Raw genomic sequence first — 20049 nt, forward strand, 5'->3', positions numbered from 1 at the left:
TTGCTGTACTTAATTAGAAGAATAATTATACTCATCTAAGGGATACTTTTAAGGGATTGTTAGAGATAAGTAGATCTCAATCACGTGTATCAAATTCAAAAAATGAAATTATAACAACTTAAAACATGTATTTATTATCAGCCATCAAATGAACTTATTATTGCCCATGTAAACAGATATGATTAAAAGAATCTGCAAAAATAAATTTTCAATTTTTGCACTCCATTAGAAGAGTATGGAAAAAAAAAAGATTTCAAATCAACACTTCGAATCATATTTTTCAATGTTATTATTTTAAAGTTATTTTTTTAGTATAAAGGGAACGAACCCATGATCTAGTATATCATAATTAAATCTCATTACTTAGGCTGACATGAAGAGCTTGGAGCATTCTTTGTCAAAATGGAATAAAAACAAATTTTATGAACAATAAGTTCTTTTCGTGGAGATTGCAATATTCTTTTCTTAAATCAGAAGAAAAGAAAAAGCCAAAAAAGGAAGAAAGAACCATTCAAACGTGAGGAAGACTCCCCTAAACTTCATAGCAACTTCAAATATTTTCCCCTTTTCGGCTTTTCCCATTGGGCTGTGTCCTTTCCTCTTCAAGCCGACGGGGGGGCCCAAAACCCTCCCCCTTCCGAACAATCTAGACTTTCCACGTGGCACCAATCCAACGCGGGTCTAAACCTAACCGGGGCTCCCACAAACCGCAACACCGAAGAAAAACCCGGAAAAATAATTAAAAAAGAAAAAACAGATCCAAATAAATTGGCAAACCGAAGGATCTAGAAACCCTAGTGTCCACTATAAAACCATCGCTTCACTCAACCTTAAAGACCACTACGCTTCTCTCTCTAAAAACTTCTTCGTCTTCTTCGGCTCTCCCTCGCTCTCTCTGAAACCCTAGATCTGCTCCGAAAACCCTAATTCCGAGCGGCAATGGCGGACACCGAGACGTTTGCCTTCCAGGCCGAGATCAACCAGCTTCTCAGCTTGATCATCAACACTTTCTACAGCAACAAGGAGATCTTTCTCCGTGAGCTTATCAGCAATGCCTCCGATGTGAGTCTTCTTGTCTTTTATTTGTTCATCCGGATTCGATTTCATTATTTGAGTAGTGATTCTTGATTGTTCGTTCGTTGTGGTTTATTGTTCTTGTTTGGATTGTGAGCGATTGCATTATGGACTGGTTTTCTTTACATCTAGTGTTGGATTATTAGAGATCTGCGACTCTTTAGACTTGATTATTGATTCTAGGGTTTATGATGGTTTCTTAGTAATAAGAGAGTAAACAATCTGTGGTTTAGTTGTTAATTGGAAATCAGTAATGAAAATTAGATCATGATTTGTGTGGTATTGTGCAGCTGTTGTTTTGAAATCAGTAGTGAAGGGTTTTTGACTTGGTTGTTTCTTTGTGGCCTGATAGCTCTGTGTTTTTGTTTAATTTTGTAGGATTTGGGGGTTTAGGGTTTAGATTTTAGTTAGGGGTTTTGTAGTGTTGTGTAACATGCTTTGGGCTCAGTGATAATCACGATCAATGGCATTTTGGGTGTTTTGTATTTGTAATACCATAATCATGTCATCATGTGGAAAGAAATAGTTGTAGTTAGTGCTTTTAAATTGGAATTGGTAGGGTGCAGAGTTTATGTCAAGGAATTGAGTTTCATTTAAGATGATTTGTTTTGATTGTGAGGATCCTTGTTAAGCTGCAGATTAATTAATTTACCCTCGAGGGGTTCTTGTATCCAGGGTTGGTTTTGCTTGAATTTGTGCCTTTTTGTTTTACCAAAGTTACTTTTGCTCATGTATGGTGTTCTATTTATGCAGGCTCTTGACAAGATTAGATTTGAGAGCTTGACTGACAAGAGCAAGCTTGAGTCTCAACCAGAGCTCTTTATCCACATTATCCCCGACAAGACCAACAACACATTGACTATTATTGACAGTGGTATTGGGATGACAAAGGCTGGTAAGTTGCTTTGCTTTTCATTATATGCTTTTTTTTGGGGTGTAATTATATGTTCTTGCAATACTGAAATTGATGTTGTGGTATTAATGAATTTGCTTTATTTGTGTTTTCAGATTTGGTCAACAACCTCGGTACCATTGCAAGGTCTGGAACCAAGGAATTCATGGAAGCCTTGGCTGCTGGTGCTGATGTTAGCATGATTGGGCAGTTTGGTGTTGGGTTCTACTCTGCATATCTTGTTGCTGAGAAGGTCATTGTCACCGCCAAGCACAATGATGATGAGCAGTACATCTGGGAGTCTCAAGCTGGAGGATCATTCACAGTTACCAGGGACTCTGGTGAGCCTCTTGGCAGGGGTACAAGGATCTGCCTCCACCTCAAGGAGGACCAACTTGAGTACCTTGAAGAGCGCAGACTCAAGGATTTGATCAAGAAGCACTCTGAGTTCATCAGCTACCCAATTTCCTTGTGGATTGAGAAGACCACTGAGAAGGAGATTTCTGATGATGAGGATGAAGAAGAAAAGAAGGAAGAGGAAGGAAAGGTAGAGGAAGTTGACGAAGAGAAGGAGAAGGAGGAGAAGAAAAAGAAGAAAATCCAGGAAATTTCTCATGAATGGTCATTGGTTAACAAGCAAAAGCCCATCTGGATGAGGAAGCCAGAAGATATCAACAAGGAAGAGTACTCTGCTTTTTACAAGAGTCTTACCAATGACTGGGAAGAGCACCTTTCTGTCAAGCACTTCTCAGTTGAGGGTCAGCTGGAATTCAAGGCCATCCTCTTTGTTCCCAAGAGGGCTCCATTTGATCTCTTCGACACAAGGAAGAAGCCCAACAACATCAAGCTCTACGTCCGCCGTGTCTTTATCATGGACAACTGTGAGGAGTTGATCCCTGAATACCTTGGCTTTGTGAAGGGTATTGTTGACTCTGAGGATCTTCCCCTCAATATTTCCAGAGAGATGTTGCAGCAGAACAAGATCTTGAAGGTCATCCGCAAGAACTTGGTGAAGAAGTGTATTGAGATGTTCACTGAGATTTCTGAGAACAAGGAGGACTACAACAAGTTCTACGAGTCTTTCTCAAAGAACCTCAAGCTCGGAATCCATGAGGACTCCCAGAACAAGACCAAGCTTGCTGATTTGTTGAGGTACCACTCAACCAAGAGCGGTGATGAGATGACCAGCCTTAAGGACTACGTCACAAGGATGAAGGAGGGCCAGCAAGATATCTACTACATCACTGGCGAAAGCAAGAAGGCCGTTGAGAACTCTCCTTTCCTAGAGAAGCTTAAGAAGAAGGGATATGAGGTTCTGTTCATGGTTGATGCCATTGATGAGTATGCAGTTGGTCAGCTCAAGGAGTATGAGGGCAAAAAGCTCGTCTCTGCCACCAAGGAGGGTCTCAAGCTTGATGAGACTGAGGACGAGGCCAAGAAGAAAGAAGAGTTGAAGGAGAAGTTTGAGGGACTCTGCAAGGTTGTCAAGGATGTGTTGGGTGACCGAGTTGAGAAGGTTGTGGTGTCTGACCGTGTGGTCGATTCTCCCTGCTGTTTGGTGACTGGTGAGTATGGCTGGACTGCCAACATGGAAAGGATCATGAAAGCTCAGGCTTTGAGGGATAACAGCATGGCTGGTTACATGTCTTCCAAGAAGACCATGGAGATCAACCCCGAGAACCCAATCATGGAGGAGCTCAGAAAGAGGGCTGATGCAGACAAGAATGACAAGTCAGTGAAGGACCTTGTGCTCCTTCTCTTTGAGACTGCCCTGCTTACCTCTGGGTTCAGCCTTGATGACCCCAACACCTTCGGCAACAGGATCCACAGGATGTTGAAGCTTGGACTGAGCATTGATGATGATGCCGTTGATGGTGATGCTGACATGCCCCCGTTGGAGGATGTTGATGCTGAGGCTGAGAGCAAGATGGAGGAAGTCGACTAAACAAGAGACCCGACCCACCAGTAGATGTTTACTTTTTGCGCAGTAGTGATATTTCTGTCTTTTTTATTTATTTTACCTGGAACCTCTTAATATTTTGGTTAGTTTTGGATGGTTGATGGGTTTTGCTATCGGATATTATAATTTTTAATGCATTTTGGTAACCCATTTAATCTCCTATCTTCTCTTATTCTTTAAATTTCTGTTTGTGAGTTTTATCGTGGATATGTTCTTGCCTTCGTGGTTGAGTTTTTATGTTGTGTTGATCTTACCTGATTGTTATTCTTAACGTGTTGATCGTACTGGAATGTAAGGTCTAAGCCAGAAGAAAAGGCTGTGCTGCCCTTTGCTATGGCCTTGATGGTTAACATGTTCGTAATTGCTCTTTGGCATAGAGGTTTCTTTATATGAAGTTCTGTGGATGCTGAATGTGCAGGAGAACTTTTTTCTTTTCAGAGGTTGAGGTGGACTAATATTTGACACCTTAGGGTTCTCTGTCCCGGAGCTGTTGTGAACATAACGGGGCTCAGTTGGGAGGCCTCTTCTTCCTTAGCATCTGTAATTCTGTGCTCTGGTGAAAAAATGAAGTCTACATGTACACCTACACTCTGACATCTTCCAGTTGTTGAAGATATGGAAATGTCCAAGTTGACAATTACAGATACTCACAGCTTATTCATAGAATCCAGAAACTCTCTTGTTTGGGAATGAAATTTCATCTTTCTAAAAGTAGATTCTCATACCCAGAAATCCCTGGTATGATAGTCCTTGTGTACTTTCCTCTTTGTTTTTTTTTTTTGGGTACAAACTTACTTTTCTTCTTTGGTCATTGTTGAATGAATGATACTAGCAATTGTTAGCAGATGTACAGTCCTTGATCATCGGTTAGCCGACTTCATTTTTCTTCTTTGGTCATATTGCTGAATGAGTGATATGAGCACACCATTTGTTAGCAAAACTTCAATCCTTGATCATTGGTTAGCCGAAGTTCGGGTGCGAACGAGAATAATAATATATTGGTTAAGCATCCATGTGTCTCTACCACTGAATACAAACCTAAGACAAGTATATCTAAAATTCCTTCAACCAATTCAATATAAAAACCAATGACATTCTCGGCTCTACATAATCAAGCTAGTTCGATCAGAGACATTTTTAACCTTTCTTCTCAGAAGTCAGCACCGTTAAAGTTATAAGCAAGAATGACAGTTGCAGCAGCGACGGTAGAATATAGATTAAACATCAACATCGTGTATTTTTAACCCAACCACCTTTCATAAGATTCGGTATTATAGAAAACCCAAAATCAAAACCGACATATCATTAGAGCATGGTCACTCGTTGAGCATCAATTACACACATCCAAAAATATTCAAAAGAAAAAACAAATATGGTATGAAGAAAATTCTCTACCTGGCCCTTTACATTAGACTGGACCATATTCTTCGGAAACATGCAATCGCAATAAGTAAATTAAAAAATAATGTCTCCCCTGCTTAAAATGGAAATTTGAACTTCTAGGTGTCGTCGACTTGTGAGTGAAATACAAAGCTTGGGAATGTTGTGGTGATGTCTCTGCTCAGAAAACAAAAAAAAATCACGGTTATACTCAGAAGTCGAGCACTATGTAGTGGATCTATAAACAAGTTAAACTATATGTGGAATCTGTAACATGTTGCAGGCTGTTTCATCTAGAACCAAGGCAGAGATCCGGATAACAAGATTAGGGTGACACTTTTGGTTGAGAAACCAGATAGTGTCAAAAATTGTTATTACTCTTAAAGCCAGCATAGGGGAAGGATTGGTGTGTGTGAGAGGCTCTAGCATGATTATTGTATCTGGGACTTACTTGAGGTACTGAAGAGTCATGTTTTTAAGAAGGGATGGGTGCCGCAAAACAAGGCTCCTCCACTCTTCCTTATCGATCCTCCCATCATGTTTTGTATCAGCTTCCTCAAATGTCTGAAACCAAGTTCCAAAACAAAGAAAGTAAAATCAAAATCAAACTTCAGTAAGAAACCATAAACTCCTCCACTTAACCAACATGTTCCTTAAATCACAGAAATGAAAGATGGATTGAGAAAGCACCTTATCGATTATACTTTCTATCACCTCGTCTGAAAGATTCATGCCAGATTCCGCTAGGGTAGCCACTACCATTTGCTTCACCTAAATGTAGAAATACATTATTGGTTAAAAACAGATGGAAACTTATAAATGAAATCAAAGATAACAAATGAAACAAAAATATTACCTCCTGCCTTTCAATGAAGCCTTGTTGCTTGAGATCGTATAATTGAAAAGAAACTGGAATTTGACATCATAAAGATCAGTAATACATAAACTATACTGATCAAAGGCTTAAGTCTTATGTTTCGCATTGATATACCACAGAGTTAGCAAAATAAACATCGTTTTACAATCAACAGCAGGAAATATTCATAATGAATTTCAGATACGTACACTCAATCTTATCGTCGATGGGGGCGTTAGGATGAAAGACAGAGAGAGCGCGAGCAAACTCTTCAAAACCTAGTATTCCATTGTGCTTTGTGTCAAACAAGTCAAATACCTGCAAAAACAAGTGATAAATAAGCGGTTCCTTATTAAGACATTAAGAAATTGCCTTGAGATGGTCTAATGATGGAATATACAATAAAGATATGTGATTAAAAAAAAGACTATGACAAGTTTGATGAGGATTTAATGTCTCACAGAAAAACGTACACGATCAGCGAACAGGCTCTCTTTCTTGTTTGTCTTGAATAATGCCAATTGAAACTCCTCCTACACAATGGCATAAAAGAAAGACAAGAGGTATGACGCAAAACGAAAAGAAAAAAAAGTAATTGAGCAACGAGAATGGGACCTAGAATATGAGAATCTGCAATATGGGAAACCCAAATCTATACAGGGGAAGTGTTCCCAAAGGAATAGAAAGAATGTACAAAATACAAACCTTGTTGATCAATCCGTCATCAATCACTGCACTGCTGATCTTCTTAAATAACTCATAAAGTGCCTCTATTTCACTCACGCTAACTGCATAAAAAAGGTAATCAGCATCTATTTTAGTTAACACGAAGAGATTCAAACAGGGGATACAAATAAAAATTTATCTCGGGGTTAAATAACATACACACTGTCTCTCTAGCTAGAATTTCAGGGTCTTCTAATCCTCTTGATTGTTTATACAAGTCAAGATCACAGCACCTCAGTAGGGAAGCACATAAATGCTTTAACCCCTCTATGCACTGCAACATGATATTTTTTGGAGATCAAAACACTCCATACCTGGTTCACATGAAAAAGAGTAGAAATAAGACATTAAATTCAAATGTTTCATTTAAATTAAACATTCTATAACTTGTGGATAACAAAACGAACCTTTTAACCATTTCCTGCTTCTTTTTACACACACCCAAATGCCAAGACCCGTGGAGCAGCCAAACCTGGATCTGTCTTTGACAGATAGATGAGCTATATATTAGAGAAATATCTCACCACAAAAAAAAAAAAAATAAATAAATTGCTCTTGTAAAGCTTAATAATAGACTGACAATGAAACAAGCAAAGTGTATAACTGAACATGAAAGTCTTGTAACATCAAATAGGGCCTAGCACATCCGAGTCCTAAACAAACAAAACCATCATAATGCAAAACTTAGCTAGACAGTCCTAATCCAATATTCAAACACTCTTTCGGTGACAATTTCATGATTTACTCGCATCTATCAAACCAGTGACCTTTACAGTACCTCACCACAGATACACACTCGCTCATTCATACGAAAATCAGTATTGGGGTCTCGAAATCAAAATGGATTTGAATATGAAAAACACACACACATTCTTATCACCAATACAATCCTCAAAATCACCAGACCAATCTTCAATCTAAACCATAAGAATCGAATTCAAACGACGAATCTTCACCCAGCTAACAGAATTCCTACCATTCTCAATGCTTCACAGCACCAATTGGTTGAAAAATTAAAAAAAAAAAAATCAAAAAAGCATAATTGAAGAAAATTCAAACTAAATATGAACTTAAAAGTTTATGAAAGTGACTATTATTAGTTCACACCAGAATCATTGATACAAATTCTATACAAAAACATCTAATCATAAACAAGAATGGGTTTTGAATCCGAATCCGAATCCGAATCCGAGATCCAACCACAGAAAACAACAAACCGAACAGATGAGCATATACAAATTGAAACAGAGATAGCTAAGCGATCTGGGTGGTGGCCCAGAAAATTGGGAAAATCAGAAAACAGGTGAAGATATCATAAAGATGAGATTTTGATTTCAGAATTTAGAGGATTACATGTAAAAAACCAATCTTTACTTGGAGAGAGAGAGAGAGAGAGAGAGAGAGAGAGAGAGAGAGAGAGAGAGAAGGAGGGTCCTGGTGGTGGTGGTGGCACAGGATCTCTGTGCAACTGGGGGTGGCTTTAGAGAATCTGAAGAACAAGGGTTAACGAGGAATGTGATTCTTAGAAAGAAGAAGAAGAAGAAGAAGAAGAAGGGAAGAGGAACAAGAAGAGCATGGCATTTTATGACGTCAAGTGGAATACGACGCCGTACGGGAGTTGGATTGGCGGATTGTCATGCGCCGATAATGCATTATTGGGGAGGTTGGGTTTGTTTTTTCTCTCTTTTCTTTTTTTCTTTTTGGGGATTTTGAGAAAAAGAAAAATTATCTCTAAGCAATCATTCTCAAACTTTTTAAAAGTCATCATTATTAGGTATTTTGAAATTTTTTCCATGGTTTTTTTTTTTAAAGCGTGAAATTTATGTAAATATAGACACGACACGACATGTGATAATAAAAATGTCTAAGAAGTTCAATACAACATAATAAATACTGATAATCATTGTTTTTTTTGAATGGGCTGATAATCACTTTTTATATTAAAGGAGTTTCGACAACGACGAAAGCAATTCGCAATAGAATTAACGGTTGATTTATCAAACTTAATAACTACAATTAGACATTTCTAAATCATAGGAGCAAACGTAACCATGACCCTAAAGCACAAGGACAATTTTAACGCTTTCCCTTTATAATAAAGAGATTCGACGATGAAAAAGGAAAGCAATTCGCGATAGAGGTAAGGTCTGACTAATACCATATCTGACGGAAATAAGTCACTAACAAAACACGGGCGCACCCAGAATTTTGCGGATGTGTTGGGTTATGAATTACAAACTAAGGAGAGGTGGCATTGGACCAAACTAAGGAGTAAGGAGAGGTGCATTTATACAACACTTGTCCATAAATTTAAAGGAATATTGCGGAACCTCAAATGGTATCAAAAGCAAAAGAAAACACGAAATCAAAACTCTTATCAACAAAAAACAGTTAGAAAAGAACAAAAACTCAAAAGCTCGAGGCCCATTGGACCAAAGGAGTCGGTCCAGTTATGTACTCAGCAGTCCATTTCGAATATCCAAACCAATTATGACCGTCCATCAGAACCATACATATATAAAAGCGAAAATCGCAGAGAAAGTAACAGAGTGAAAGGAAGAAGAAGAAGAAGAAGACGAAGAGTAACAAAAGCTATTTCCTTCTTTTCAAATCAAAATTATTGAAAGCTTTGAAATTAGGGCAAGCAAGCAAGCTTTTCGAGCTGTGAGTGTATGAGAAGCGAAAGCCCTGAGATTCCAATCCATGGGGAACCGAAAAGAACGACGTCGTCTTGCCGCCATGTCCAACTCTGGTCGCAGAGTCAAGCTCGATCTCTTCGCCGAACCCCTGGTACTCTCTCTCTCTCTCTCTATATATATATATATATATATATATCTATACATGCATGAATTTATCTATATGAATAATTGAGTAAATCAGATTAATCTGTTTAGGGTTTTTGATTTCATTTTTGGAGTTTTCTGCTCTTCTAGTTGTAGCTAAGTTAGATTGTATTCTTAATTAGACTGAAGAGTTGTAGCGAAATTGCTGAAATTTATTGTAATTAGGGCAATAAGTTTACTGTAATTAGGGCAATTATGTTGAACTAAAGATTGTATTGTATGTGGCTGTGTAGGAGGAGATTTGGGTGGCTCTGCTGAACATGAGGGAGTAGGAGGAGAAGTACATTCGAAAGGCGAGTCTGGGTTACCCAATTCACCATCTTCTTCTTCAGGTGGGTTCCGTCAGTTTTCTTCAAAAAAAAGGACTTTGTAGAGAGGACATGTGTGCCCAACATTATGTTGTTCTCGGTGGAATTATGGAAACTATAATGTACAAGACATTGTTATGTTGTTTGCCCTCCCTCCCCCCAAAGAATTTGTTTTCGGACTGTAGGTTGGAGGACATTCACTGGTCGGCCGCAGTGAAATTATGAATCACTCCCCATTCAGTTTGCGCTTTTTGGCAGCGTCAAATCATTCTGGAGATTTCGGCTGGGAAATTTTTCTATCGGTTCGTATGTCCCTGGCTTTATTGCTTTGCGCCCTGCTGACATTTTCCTTCCATTTGTAACAGGTGCTTGCAATGAAGAGATCCGGAATTCTCAGTTCAATTATTATATTGCATGCTTAGACAGCTTTCGCCTCTCCCAATCTTAGTTGCAATTACTTCCATTCACATAGATATTGTAGCCTTTCTGTTTGCTAAGGTTTTCATATGTTGGTGATTACTGAAGGAGGTATTATGAAGGATTGAGTAGTATTTGACATGCTAGTATTATTATGTCTGCAGGTCAGCAACCAGAAAATCCGCTGCTTTTACTTGGCCAGTATAGTGATGAGGAGTTGGATGATGGCTCAAATAAAACTCTTAGTGATGCTGCTGTAGAGAATTCCTCGCCTCAGAATAATGATGAGGTAATCAGAATGAATTTCTCTTCTTTCCTTCCATTATACCTCATGGCCTCACCAATCTTGATCTCAGTTTCTGAGTACCTTGGTGCTTGTACAGTGTTCTCTCTCTCTCTCTCTCTCTCATTTTTTTGTTGTCACAAATTTCTTAGTTAACATGCTAAATGCTTTGCCTTTATCAGGTTAAGAGTGCGCTTAATGAATTGGGCCAGAATTTGGACATCAAAGGCGGCGATGAGCCTGCTTCTCAGAAATTCAATCAAAAGGAAGTGGATACGAACTCTGATTCACTGGATCGTGATCAGAGCATGGAAGACAGTGATAAAAGAGAAAATGGTGATCTGGCCCCCAGGGATTTCCGTACAGAAGTGGATTTGACAGAGAAAGTTTCTTTGCCTGAAAGTTCTAATGTACAAGTCATTGGTGATGTCAGTTCAGGTTGGAAGATTGTGATGCATGAAGAAAGTAAAAGCTATTATTACTGGAATACTGAAACTGGGGAAACTTCATGGGAAGTGCCTGATGTTTTGGCTCAAGCAACCAAGTTAACCTGTGACCAGCCTTCTGTTGATGAAAAGCCAGAGAATCTACCTGTAGGTACACAAGAGCATTCTAATTCTGACGTGATTGAAGGGTCTTCCAATATGGTTCCTCAGGGCATATATGGGGATGGGTCCCAGATGAATGACTGGAATCTAGGATGCCATAATGGATCAGAGATTGATCCCTCTTCTCATCTTGTAAAATATACGGAGGCTTTGTTAGAGAGATTGAAGTTGCTACAACGGTACTCTCTCCGCCCCTCCTAACTTCACATAGAAATACATCTTATCATTTACTTATTTTCTCATTCATTCTTCATTAGTTGTATCTTTCCTATATATTTTTTTTTGATAATAATTACTTCTTTGTATGCTTCAGGTCCAAGGATCAAGTGCAAGGCGTTGACTGGATCACAAAGTACATTTTGGAAGTTGAAATTAGACTGTTTGATTTGAAGTCACTTTTTTCCTATGGGTCATCTCTGCTTCCATTCTGGATGCATTCTGAAATACAGCTTAAGCGGCTTGAGAGTGGTATTAATGATGAAATGTCCAACATTGTTAAGTCTGGAGAATCAAATGAAGTTGAGGCATCTCATACATCATTCTCCCAGGGAGAAATAAATGTCCCGGAAAGCATGGGGTCTAAAACTGAAGTAGATCGAGCAGAAAATAAGCAACTTATGTCCTCTCTAAATGATTATCAGGGTTCTCTTAGTGCGGATACAGTCAATGAAGATCAAGAAGTTAAAGACTCCATTGTAAAAGATGAGCATGTTTCTGCAATTGGCTCCCCAAGTAGACATGTGGAGGTTGGTGCAAGTGAACAAGTCCATGGGATAGTAGTTCCTGATGAGTCAACTATTAAGAATGAGGTTTGTGCTGTGGAAGATGTTGACATGGATGTGGACATGGAAGTTGAAGATTCAAATCCAGCAGGAAATACAGCTATTTCTTATGCATTGCATGCCCGGGAGTTCACTGCAACAGAACAGCCAAATCAGTCTAGTCCACCTTCCCTATATACATCGCTAGTTTCAGAGGATACTTTCGCGGTTCGACCTCCTCCAGATGAGGAATGGATTCCTCCACCCCCACCTGATAATGAACAGGTTCCTCCGCCTCCACCTGATGAGCCACCACCTGAACCTCCATATCCTCCACTTCCGTCTTACTCTGAGACAGGACAACCTCCCTATGCAGAACAGTATAGTTACTCCTATACGGTTCCCAGTTTTGAATATTATGGACATGCAGTTGCTGAAGCACCTGGTGCTAATTATTATGGACACACTGAAGGATGTCAAGTTGCTATACCCCACGTACCAGTTTACTATGGTGCAGTTCCTAGCACCTACACTGAAAATGCTCAGGTTGTGGCAAATCCTGTTGCGCCTGTCACATATTATGGGCTTCAAGATGGAACAGCACCTGCCGCACCTGTAGTCAGTAGTGTAGACTCACAATTTCACAGTGGGGCTGCTCCTCTTAGCTCTGACAACCTTGCATCTGATCACCCTAGATCTATCAACTCCTTTGAAGAAGTAGGCAGCAGTGGTTCAACTGTGCAGGCTCCATCTACCTCAGCCACAGTCCAAGCATCTGCAACTATTATGGAAAAAGATAATATTGTTCCATTAACTAATTCGGTCTCTACTGCTGCACCTATTCCGGCTACATCAGTGGTTGCGAAGGTTCAATCAAAAGGTAAAGCTTTTGATCTATGGGTATCTTTGTTGTTCATGGTAATGTTCTCAGAAAAAAACCTTATAAACTTGGTCTCATGTATGGACTTTTTACTGGTTGAATTTTTGGTAAGCATGCGTCATTAATAGATGGCTGATATGGTACTTCAGTGGCCTGTTATATATTTTACAGCTGTTCAATTAAAGTGTAACTATTTTTTTTTTTTTTGGGTAAAGTTATTTCTGACTATATTAAATACAGTACGTGTTTTTCTTGATTGGATAACATGTATTCAGAAGGTACAACTAGTTAAAGAAATACTCCATAATAGTTTTAATCTTCCTTCAAGTATGTCCTACTTAACAAACGATTGTAAATGAAATCTATGAAGGTGTTGATGTTGCAGTACTGCCACTCTTGTTCTTTTGTTCTGTTCTTGAATTCAGCAATGACAGGTTGCAACTCATTGGCAATATAATGTGTAAAAGAGAATTTTTTTCTTGTCTTTTTGGCTTATTCCCCTCTAGTCTGCATAGTTGCATATATTATGAAAACAACAAGCCGACAAGTACCTTTTTTTCATTTAATCATATGATATTAAACCTGCTAATTGACGACATGTATATACAACTCTCATTATTTAATTCTCTTTTCAGTTGTACGTACTAAAAAGCGGACAATCCCAGCTTCTTCTTCCTTGAGGTCTAATAAGAAAGTCTCCAGTTTGGTAGACAAGGTATGTTCCCTCTCATCTAGTTTGCCACGATACTACTCGTATCTGAATATTTTGGATTCACCTGAATTTAATATGTAAATTTGAATCAGTGGAAAGCAGCAAAAGAGGAGTTGCTTGAAGATGAGGAGGAACCTGAGAATACATATGAGTTGCTAGAGAGGAAGCGACAAAGGGAAATAGAGGTATGCTGGAATTTATTTATACTAGTTACTTTGTTTCGACTCCTGGTTTCTTACGTTCCTTTCCTTGCAGGAATGGTATTCACAACAAATTACGAGTGGAGAGGCCAAAGATAATGCTAATTTTCAACCTTTGGGCGGCAATTGGTATGGGAACTCTTTGGTTAAAGAAATTTTTCAAAGAAATTATTTAGTTTGCTTAGCGGCAGTAGGGATGAAGTTCCAACAAGATTTGCATATGTATTCATACATGTATATGCATAATTGTGATTTTTTTTTTTTTTTGAATGAGATAAGTGTGACTAGGTTGTTTTCTCCATGTTGTATATCTACTTCAATGCGATCTTATGTGATGTGAAATTCTGTTTCATACAGGCGTGAGAAGGTGAAGCGGAGAAAGGCTCAGTTAGCCCGTGAAGCTGCACAGACTGCACCTGAAGCACCTAGTAATGGGAACCAGCAGCCCGATCTAACAGAACATTCAAGGGATCTGCCCTCTGGATGGCAGGTATATGTTTTACTGGAACCCTTATTTTCCACGAGCCATTGTTTACTGGCCAGTAATTTCACTCTTTAATGGACAGGCTGTCGAAGTAATCCTTATGTGGATTAATTTCATGCCTTTGATGACCAATTACATTTTATGGCTTTTGAAATATAGCCTTTGCTTTGTCCCATTTTCAGGTTTACTGGGATGAATCATCGAAGCAGGTTTATTACGGAAATACTGTAACCTCAGAAACTACTTGGACGAGACCAACAAAATGAGTCATTTCAAATTTTGAAATTTTTTGAGAAGATAATGTGTTTTTGCCTTGTATAGTCACCCTTCAGTTAGCAGTTATATCACTTGCCGTCTGTTGTGCTCAAGCGATCTTGTTATCGTCACAATGTTATATGCAACTAGTTGCAAGTACTTCTAAGAAGGAAGCTAGGTTTTTGTTGCAATGGAAAATCCCCCTTTATGCATCCTTCAAAGGAGGAAAGCATCTAGTACTAGGTCAGCTTTTAGCACATTATGCAAGTTCGTTGACAATTTAATTGTTTCTCTTGTTGATTATCCTTTTTTTAAATTTATTTGTTAACCGAAAATATCAAGATGTTACAGAAACACAAGAGTACTCTTTCGTAGTTCCATTTAGCAGTTGTCCTAAAAAATAAAAAAACACATTGACTGACGACGAAAAGAAAAGATAACGAAGAAGAAAAGTCAACACTAAACTCCGCGTGTCTAAAATTGCCATTGCCTTCAAACTACAAGATGGTTATGTTTGCGTATCCAGATGGGTTTTTGGCAGGTGTTTGATAAGCTCAGTATAGATTTCGTCGGCTTTTCTTGAAAAATCCGCTAGCTTTTCGAAAACAGCAGAGAACCCTGTCTGAAATTGATTCACCTTTTGCTGCGTCTCCTGCATTTTACTTTGATGCGTCTCTTTAGTTCTCTCGATCCTCTCCTTTAACTTCTCAATCTCCTCCAAGGTTTGCTTCTCGTTCGCAGGATTAATCATCCGCTTCTTAATCTCGAGTCGGCTCTCAAGTCGCTTGACCTCCCTCTTTTGGTCATGCTCCTTCCCTTGTTGGCCTAATAGGGCTGCAACATGTTTCTGGAACCTTTTCATCTCAGTAGTCACCTCCTTTGTATTACTTTCCAGATTTTTCAGGTTAATCAACCAATCACCATCATTGTCTCCGAGTATTATTGGTTTGTCGTTATGAAAGAGCCACCAACAAAGAGATTCCGTGTATTTCTTTTGTAGAGAAACGTAGGACTTAAAGCAGTCGAGCCAATTGCAAAGCCGTGCTTTGAGCTTTTTGGTAGCTTGTTGGTGGTTATCTTCGCAGAGTAATGGATGGTTGGGAGATTCTCTTACTTGAGACATAATCTTCTTTTGGCTTTCATGAAACTCTGACATTGCTTTCCAGTTTCCCGCCAACCCATCTAGCTGCTCACCAAGTTTGGGAAGCAAACATTCCTTTCTCAATCTTGTAATCTCTTCGTAGTCATAATCAGCAGCCCTTTTGGCAACTTTACATTTCACATTCGACATTATTTTCATCTCGGTTTCTGAATTAGGATGGTTTTCACTGCTGGAATCTTTGGGTTTCTGCCTCTTGGGTTCGGCCTTTTTGATCGTCTTCAGTTCATGATAGAGTTTCTCCTCCCAACGCCTCAGTGCTCCTAGGGTTTCACCCATTATTTCAGAACCATAAAAGGTTGAACAACCAACTCTAGAGCTGCTTCTTGACAGTGACCTGACCAGTTTCGAAGGTAGTGATGATGCAGCTAATTTGATTCCAATACTGTCTGTCTCCAACTTCTTTGAGACATCCTTACCAGACTCATGGGACTTACAAAATTGTTTTTCGACCTCTTCCAATGCCTTCAAGAATTGCGAGACGTCCCTCCTTTCTGGCACATCATTATTCTCTTGTCTCCTTGTGATCAAACCACCATCATCAACATTTTCCATAATCGAAGATTCAACTAGTTCGCCTCTAGCTTCCGGGGTTTCAGAGGGAGAGGGATTCTGTTCTTCGATGAACGCCTTTATGGCCTCGGCTACTTCTTGGTGACAGCGATTAAACTTCAGCTGTCGTTTCGCAAGGGCACACCTTCGCTCTAAAGCCTTTGTCAGATCCTTCCGTCTCTTTTTACAAAGAGATATTTCTTTGGCTAGAAATTTATGATTGGACTCCATGTGTGACGCAGAATTGCCCAAGTTGATCTCTGTTTGGTCTGGGTTTACGTCCGACTTTGGTAGAAAAGAGAAGAAGGGGTTATGGTACGTAGTTGGTTGCAGAAAAGTAAAACTCAAAAGCTGTGGTTTTGTAGAGGAAGCACCACGCGAAACGGCGAAACAGTTTTGAATTGTAATAAGCGCAAGAGGGGTATGCCTTTTATATAGGCAAATATGGCAAACCCATAAGGATAAGGAAAATATATTGTGCAAATCTATTAAACAATAGCTAGGAATAATAGTGCAGACCTAGAAGGAACAGGAATATCTTTTTTGGTAAGTATATATCTTTTGGTAAGTAATGCTCACAGCTCACCAAACAATTTCGGGCGGTATTCGTTGGTGGTTATATCTTTAATTTTTTTTGGTAATTAATATTTTGTTGGTTATGATTATATTTAGAATTTTTGGGTTGTGCCTCTGACTCTGTGGCCTGTGGGACTTGGAGAGGGATCTATGTATATGTTGAATAGCACGTTGATGTAATTAACAGAATATTAAAGATCCAGAGTTTCTTCCACTTTGGATGTGTATCTTCTCCTGGAATTTTTTATTTATTTATTATTTTTAAACTTCTCTTGGATTGTTGGGATTGCGGACGAAGCAAAATATAATTTTTGTAAGAAAATGTTCTTTAATATGAAGTGGTGAATGATGCTGATAAGAAAAGAGGTGGGCCTGTGCCTTGTTGTCACAGTTTTGGCAGATGAATTGACAGAAAAAGGATCAATTTTTGAAGAGAGCTAAGGGTGTAACTGTAACGCCCCAATTTGCACCTCCTCAAATCGGTCACGTTACCGTGCCGCAAACCATTAGGAGCATAAACTAAAAATAGTTCAGCCACACTCCTAAAGATACGCAAGGCATTTGAATAGATTTGATAAAAAATTACTTTGAGATGGAAGGTAAAATCGAGGTAGAAGCGTGAATATGAATGAGGAGAAATTGAGAAAACTTTTGGTGCAATAACTTGTTACGTCGAATACCAAAATAAATTCCATTTCTAAAACCAAGTTTCATGGAGTTCCAAATCATTAGTCCGAGTAATATTAATTGAGAGCAAACAAGTAACAGATTTCAAGAAGATTGGAAAGAGATAAGCTAATCAAGTTGAGTAGAATACCAAAGGAACTTAGTATGCAATTTCTGAACCAATAACTTCATAGCAAACACATAACCAGCAGAAAATAATTGAAGAAGATGTTCTGATCAATTGTTACAAACTTACTACAAAACAAGGAATTATGAAATAGGTAGAATCATGAGATAGATAATAGGATTTGGAATCCACAATCCAAAACCTGTTAACGGGGACAACTTTTCGACAATACACAAATTCGAAATTGAGAGAAAGCATGCCACACCCATCGCCAATCCTAGCTGTCCCGTCTTCGTGCACAGTACCTGCAATCACACAACTATTGTAGGGATGAGCAATTGTCCTCGCTAGCCCAATATGGCTCAACCCTAGCTAGGTTTGAAAGCAGTTGTAATATATAAACATAGGTGCCGGCGAGTAAGTAAAAACTACATATATAGATAAAATCCACATTGGAAACATTTTCTGTAAACTCAAATGTTCGGATATCCGATTAACAAACCTGCTGACTGATCATAAAGCCAACTACACCCTTACCACGATTACTATCGTTTAAACTAACAAGGCGTAGTGAGAGTGTCCACTTACGCCATATCACCTAGAAGCAGTGCCGCACCTCAAAGGATGTCAGACACTCTACCGTCCATACAGCCCCTCCGGAGGTTTAGGGGATCGAAGCCCAAGGAAGTCGCTATGCTCCTCTCACTCTCAGGTCACCCTCATTATCTCAAATAAGAATAATCATAGAAAACTAATTTTCAAACTATAAAACAGTATAGAAAATCACTAACTAGGACGAGTCCCCCTACCTGGAATCCAAAGCTAAGCGATGTTGGGTGAATAATCGATGCAACGCCATCATCCACTGATCTCCTTTGAGTTATAGGAGGCCCTAATCCAGAAATAAGCAAGTGTCATTAACTAAATGGAAGTGAAAGATGACAAAGCTGGATTATTTTGGACCTGGACAGTCTGATGGTTTAGACATAGTATACATTGACCAATCAAGCTAAAAATTTTCAGAAATTAAGTTCAAGGTGTACTGAATACATCTCAAAACAAGTAAAAAGGATGAAAATTGAAGGAGTTATGCTCAAAACATTTCAGCTGGTCAGAAATTGAACGAAACTGAATTGGTTTCCAGATTCCTTAATGAGACTGAAAATAACAAGCTTTGGATATTTAGCCTTTAATAACATCACTGAGCTGAAGTGAAGGATTCACAATACTTGCCAATCATTTAACCAGAGACAAAAACATAATGAAACACAATCAATTTTGATGTGTTCAGAGAGAGCAAATGGAGTCTCTTTCAAGGGAAATTCTAGTGTAGTGGTGGGTATCTCATACCCACATTTACAAAAGTGAGAACAAATTTTGTTGTCAAAGTTGTAATTTGAGTCATACTTTGTGTAATCTTAGTTCTAATAATGGTAATTACACATCTTACTACATTTTACAAGTTTTTGAACAAATTCGTTGTCAATGTTGTAATCTTGGTTCTAATTATGGTAATTACACCTCTTACGATATTTTTACAAGCTTTTGAATAAATTCGTTGTCAATGTTGTAATTTTTGTTTAACTATATGTAAATAGTGTAAATGAATATGGTAACTTTTGTTCTCAATGTTGTAATTTTGGTTCAAATACTTGTAAATTTTTGTTCAAATAGTTGTAAATGAGGGTATCTTATACCCACCAGTACACTAGCTTGTCTCAATGTATGACATGCATACAATTGCCTTAAAAGTGGTAAAATGAGTCCTCAAAATAGTAATATTAGTCCTCAAAGTGGTAACATGAGTCATTAAAGTGGTAAATTTTCTTAGTTACCACATGAGTCCTCAAAATAGTAATATTAGTCCTCAAAGTGGTAACATGAGTCCTTAAAGTGGTAAATTTTCTTAGTTTACCGTGTGAGTCCTCAAAATAGTAATATTAGTCCTCAAAGTGGTAACACGAGTCCTTCAAGTAGTAAAAATAGTTGATGTATGAGAAATGTTAACATCAAAACTACTTTTAATTTTTTAGACTCATAGTAGCATTAATTTTAACTACTTGAATAATTTCTCTCGACAAACAAATTGTCACCATTTCGTATTCAAATTGAGTGGGCTAAAAGAATTACTACGCCCACTTGTTGGAGTTGGTCGCATTCGGGCTGGTGGGCATGTAACTTGCTCTAGCAGAGTCAGTCTGGATCCTTTGTCTTTTGGGATCGTTGAAGAGGTCTTGCTGACATCCGTGGCTCCATATCCATCTAAAGCAATATCAGCATTGGCGGTGTTGTATTTACACACCACTACACCAGTTCGTCCTCGAGAATGC

The 20049-nt window shown here is 38.6% G+C and overlaps 4 protein-coding genes across 11 annotated transcripts; 2 read left to right on the plus strand and 2 right to left on the minus strand.

Moving 5' to 3' along the window:
- Positions 1–829: 829 nt before the first annotated feature.
- On the plus strand, positions 830–4133 carry LOC112201640 (heat shock protein 90-2). Its single transcript, XM_024342548.2, has 3 exons — positions 830–1062; positions 1828–1969; positions 2083–4133. The coding sequence occupies exons 1-3, from the start codon at positions 940–942 to the stop codon at positions 3909–3911; spliced, it is 2094 nt and encodes a 697-aa protein (XP_024198316.1). The 5' UTR covers positions 830–939; the 3' UTR covers positions 3912–4133.
- Positions 4134–5180: 1047 nt separating this feature from the next.
- LOC112201641 (calcineurin B-like protein 3) lies at positions 5181–8561 on the minus strand. 3 transcript variants are annotated; one of them, XM_024342549.2, is made up of 10 exons: positions 8242–8561; positions 7296–7366; positions 7048–7202; positions 6868–6950; positions 6624–6695; positions 6372–6480; positions 6163–6215; positions 5997–6077; positions 5758–5870; positions 5181–5483 (listed from the first exon to the last, which is right to left on the minus strand). In XM_024342549.2, the coding sequence occupies exons 3-10, from the start codon at positions 7169–7171 to the stop codon at positions 5426–5428; spliced, it is 693 nt and encodes a 230-aa protein (XP_024198317.1). In that variant the 5' UTR covers positions 7172–7202; positions 7296–7366; positions 8242–8561; the 3' UTR covers positions 5181–5425. The 3 variants fall into 3 exon arrangements, with proteins under 3 accessions (XP_024198317.1, XP_024198318.1, XP_024198319.1); XM_024342550.2 differs by having other exon boundaries at positions 7296–7370; XM_024342551.2 differs by having other exon boundaries at positions 6636–6695; positions 8242–8556.
- Positions 8562–9416: 855 nt separating this feature from the next.
- Positions 9417–14942, plus strand: LOC112201639 (formin-binding protein 4). Of its 6 annotated transcripts, none has more exons than XM_040506135.1 (11): positions 9659–9678; positions 9965–10063; positions 10225–10404; positions 10621–10745; positions 10922–11526; positions 11661–12988; positions 13624–13703; positions 13793–13885; positions 13956–14029; positions 14258–14390; positions 14567–14942. In XM_040506135.1, exons 5-11 carry the CDS (start codon positions 11048–11050, stop codon positions 14648–14650), a joined length of 2271 nt encoding a protein of 756 aa, XP_040362069.1. In that variant the 5' UTR covers positions 9659–9678; positions 9965–10063; positions 10225–10404; positions 10621–10745; positions 10922–11047; the 3' UTR covers positions 14651–14942. The 6 variants fall into 6 exon arrangements, with proteins under 6 accessions (XP_024198310.1, XP_040362068.1, XP_024198311.1 ...); XM_040506136.1 differs by having other exon boundaries at positions 10225–10341; XM_024342542.2 differs by lacking the exon at positions 10225–10404 and having other exon boundaries at positions 9417–9678.
- A 205-nt stretch (positions 14943–15147) lies between these two features.
- On the minus strand, positions 15148–16581 carry LOC112164215 (nitrate regulatory gene2 protein-like). Its single transcript, XM_024300442.1, has one exon. It carries the CDS (start codon positions 16579–16581, stop codon positions 15148–15150), a length of 1434 nt encoding a protein of 477 aa, XP_024156210.1.
- Between the last annotated feature and the right edge of the window lie 3468 nt (positions 16582–20049).

The sequence above is a fragment of the Rosa chinensis genome, chromosome 5 (genome assembly GCF_002994745.2).
Source record: "Rosa chinensis cultivar Old Blush chromosome 5, RchiOBHm-V2, whole genome shotgun sequence".
NCBI lineage: Eukaryota > Viridiplantae > Streptophyta > Magnoliopsida > Rosales > Rosaceae > Rosa > Rosa chinensis.

Bases quoted from the DNA above. Each gene is read 5' to 3' on its own strand.
- LOC112201640 (XM_024342548.2), top strand. From the start codon at position 940: ATGGCGGACACCGAGACGTTTGCCTTCCAGGCCGAGATCAACCAGCTT. The intron at 1,063-1,827 runs GTGAGTCTTCTT...CTATTTATGCAG, and splicing joins TTATCAGCAATGCCTCCGAT to GCTCTTGACAAGATTAGATT. The intron at 1,970-2,082 runs GTAAGTTGCTTT...TTGTGTTTTCAG, and splicing joins TATTGGGATGACAAAGGCTG to ATTTGGTCAACAACCTCGGT.
- LOC112201641 (XM_024342549.2), bottom strand. From the start codon at position 7,171: ATGTTGCAGTGCATAGAGGGGTTAAAGCATTTATGTGCTTCCCTACTG. The intron at 6,696-6,867 runs GTTTGTATTTTG...GCCATTGTGTAG, and splicing joins ATGACGGATTGATCAACAAG to GAGGAGTTTCAATTGGCATT. The intron at 5,871-5,996 runs GTGCTTTCTCAA...ACTTGGTTTCAG, and splicing joins TAGAAAGTATAATCGATAAG to ACATTTGAGGAAGCTGATAC.
- LOC112201639 (XM_024342542.2), top strand. From the start codon at position 9,561: ATGAGAAGCGAAAGCCCTGAGATTCCAATCCATGGGGAACCGAAAAGA. The intron at 11,527-11,660 runs GTACTCTCTCCG...TGTATGCTTCAG, and splicing joins AGATTGAAGTTGCTACAACG to GTCCAAGGATCAAGTGCAAG. The intron at 13,886-13,955 runs GTATGCTGGAAT...CTTTCCTTGCAG, and splicing joins AGCGACAAAGGGAAATAGAG to GAATGGTATTCACAACAAAT.
- LOC112164215 (XM_024300442.1), bottom strand. From the start codon at position 16,581: ATGGAGTCCAATCATAAATTTCTAGCCAAAGAAATATCTCTTTGTAAA.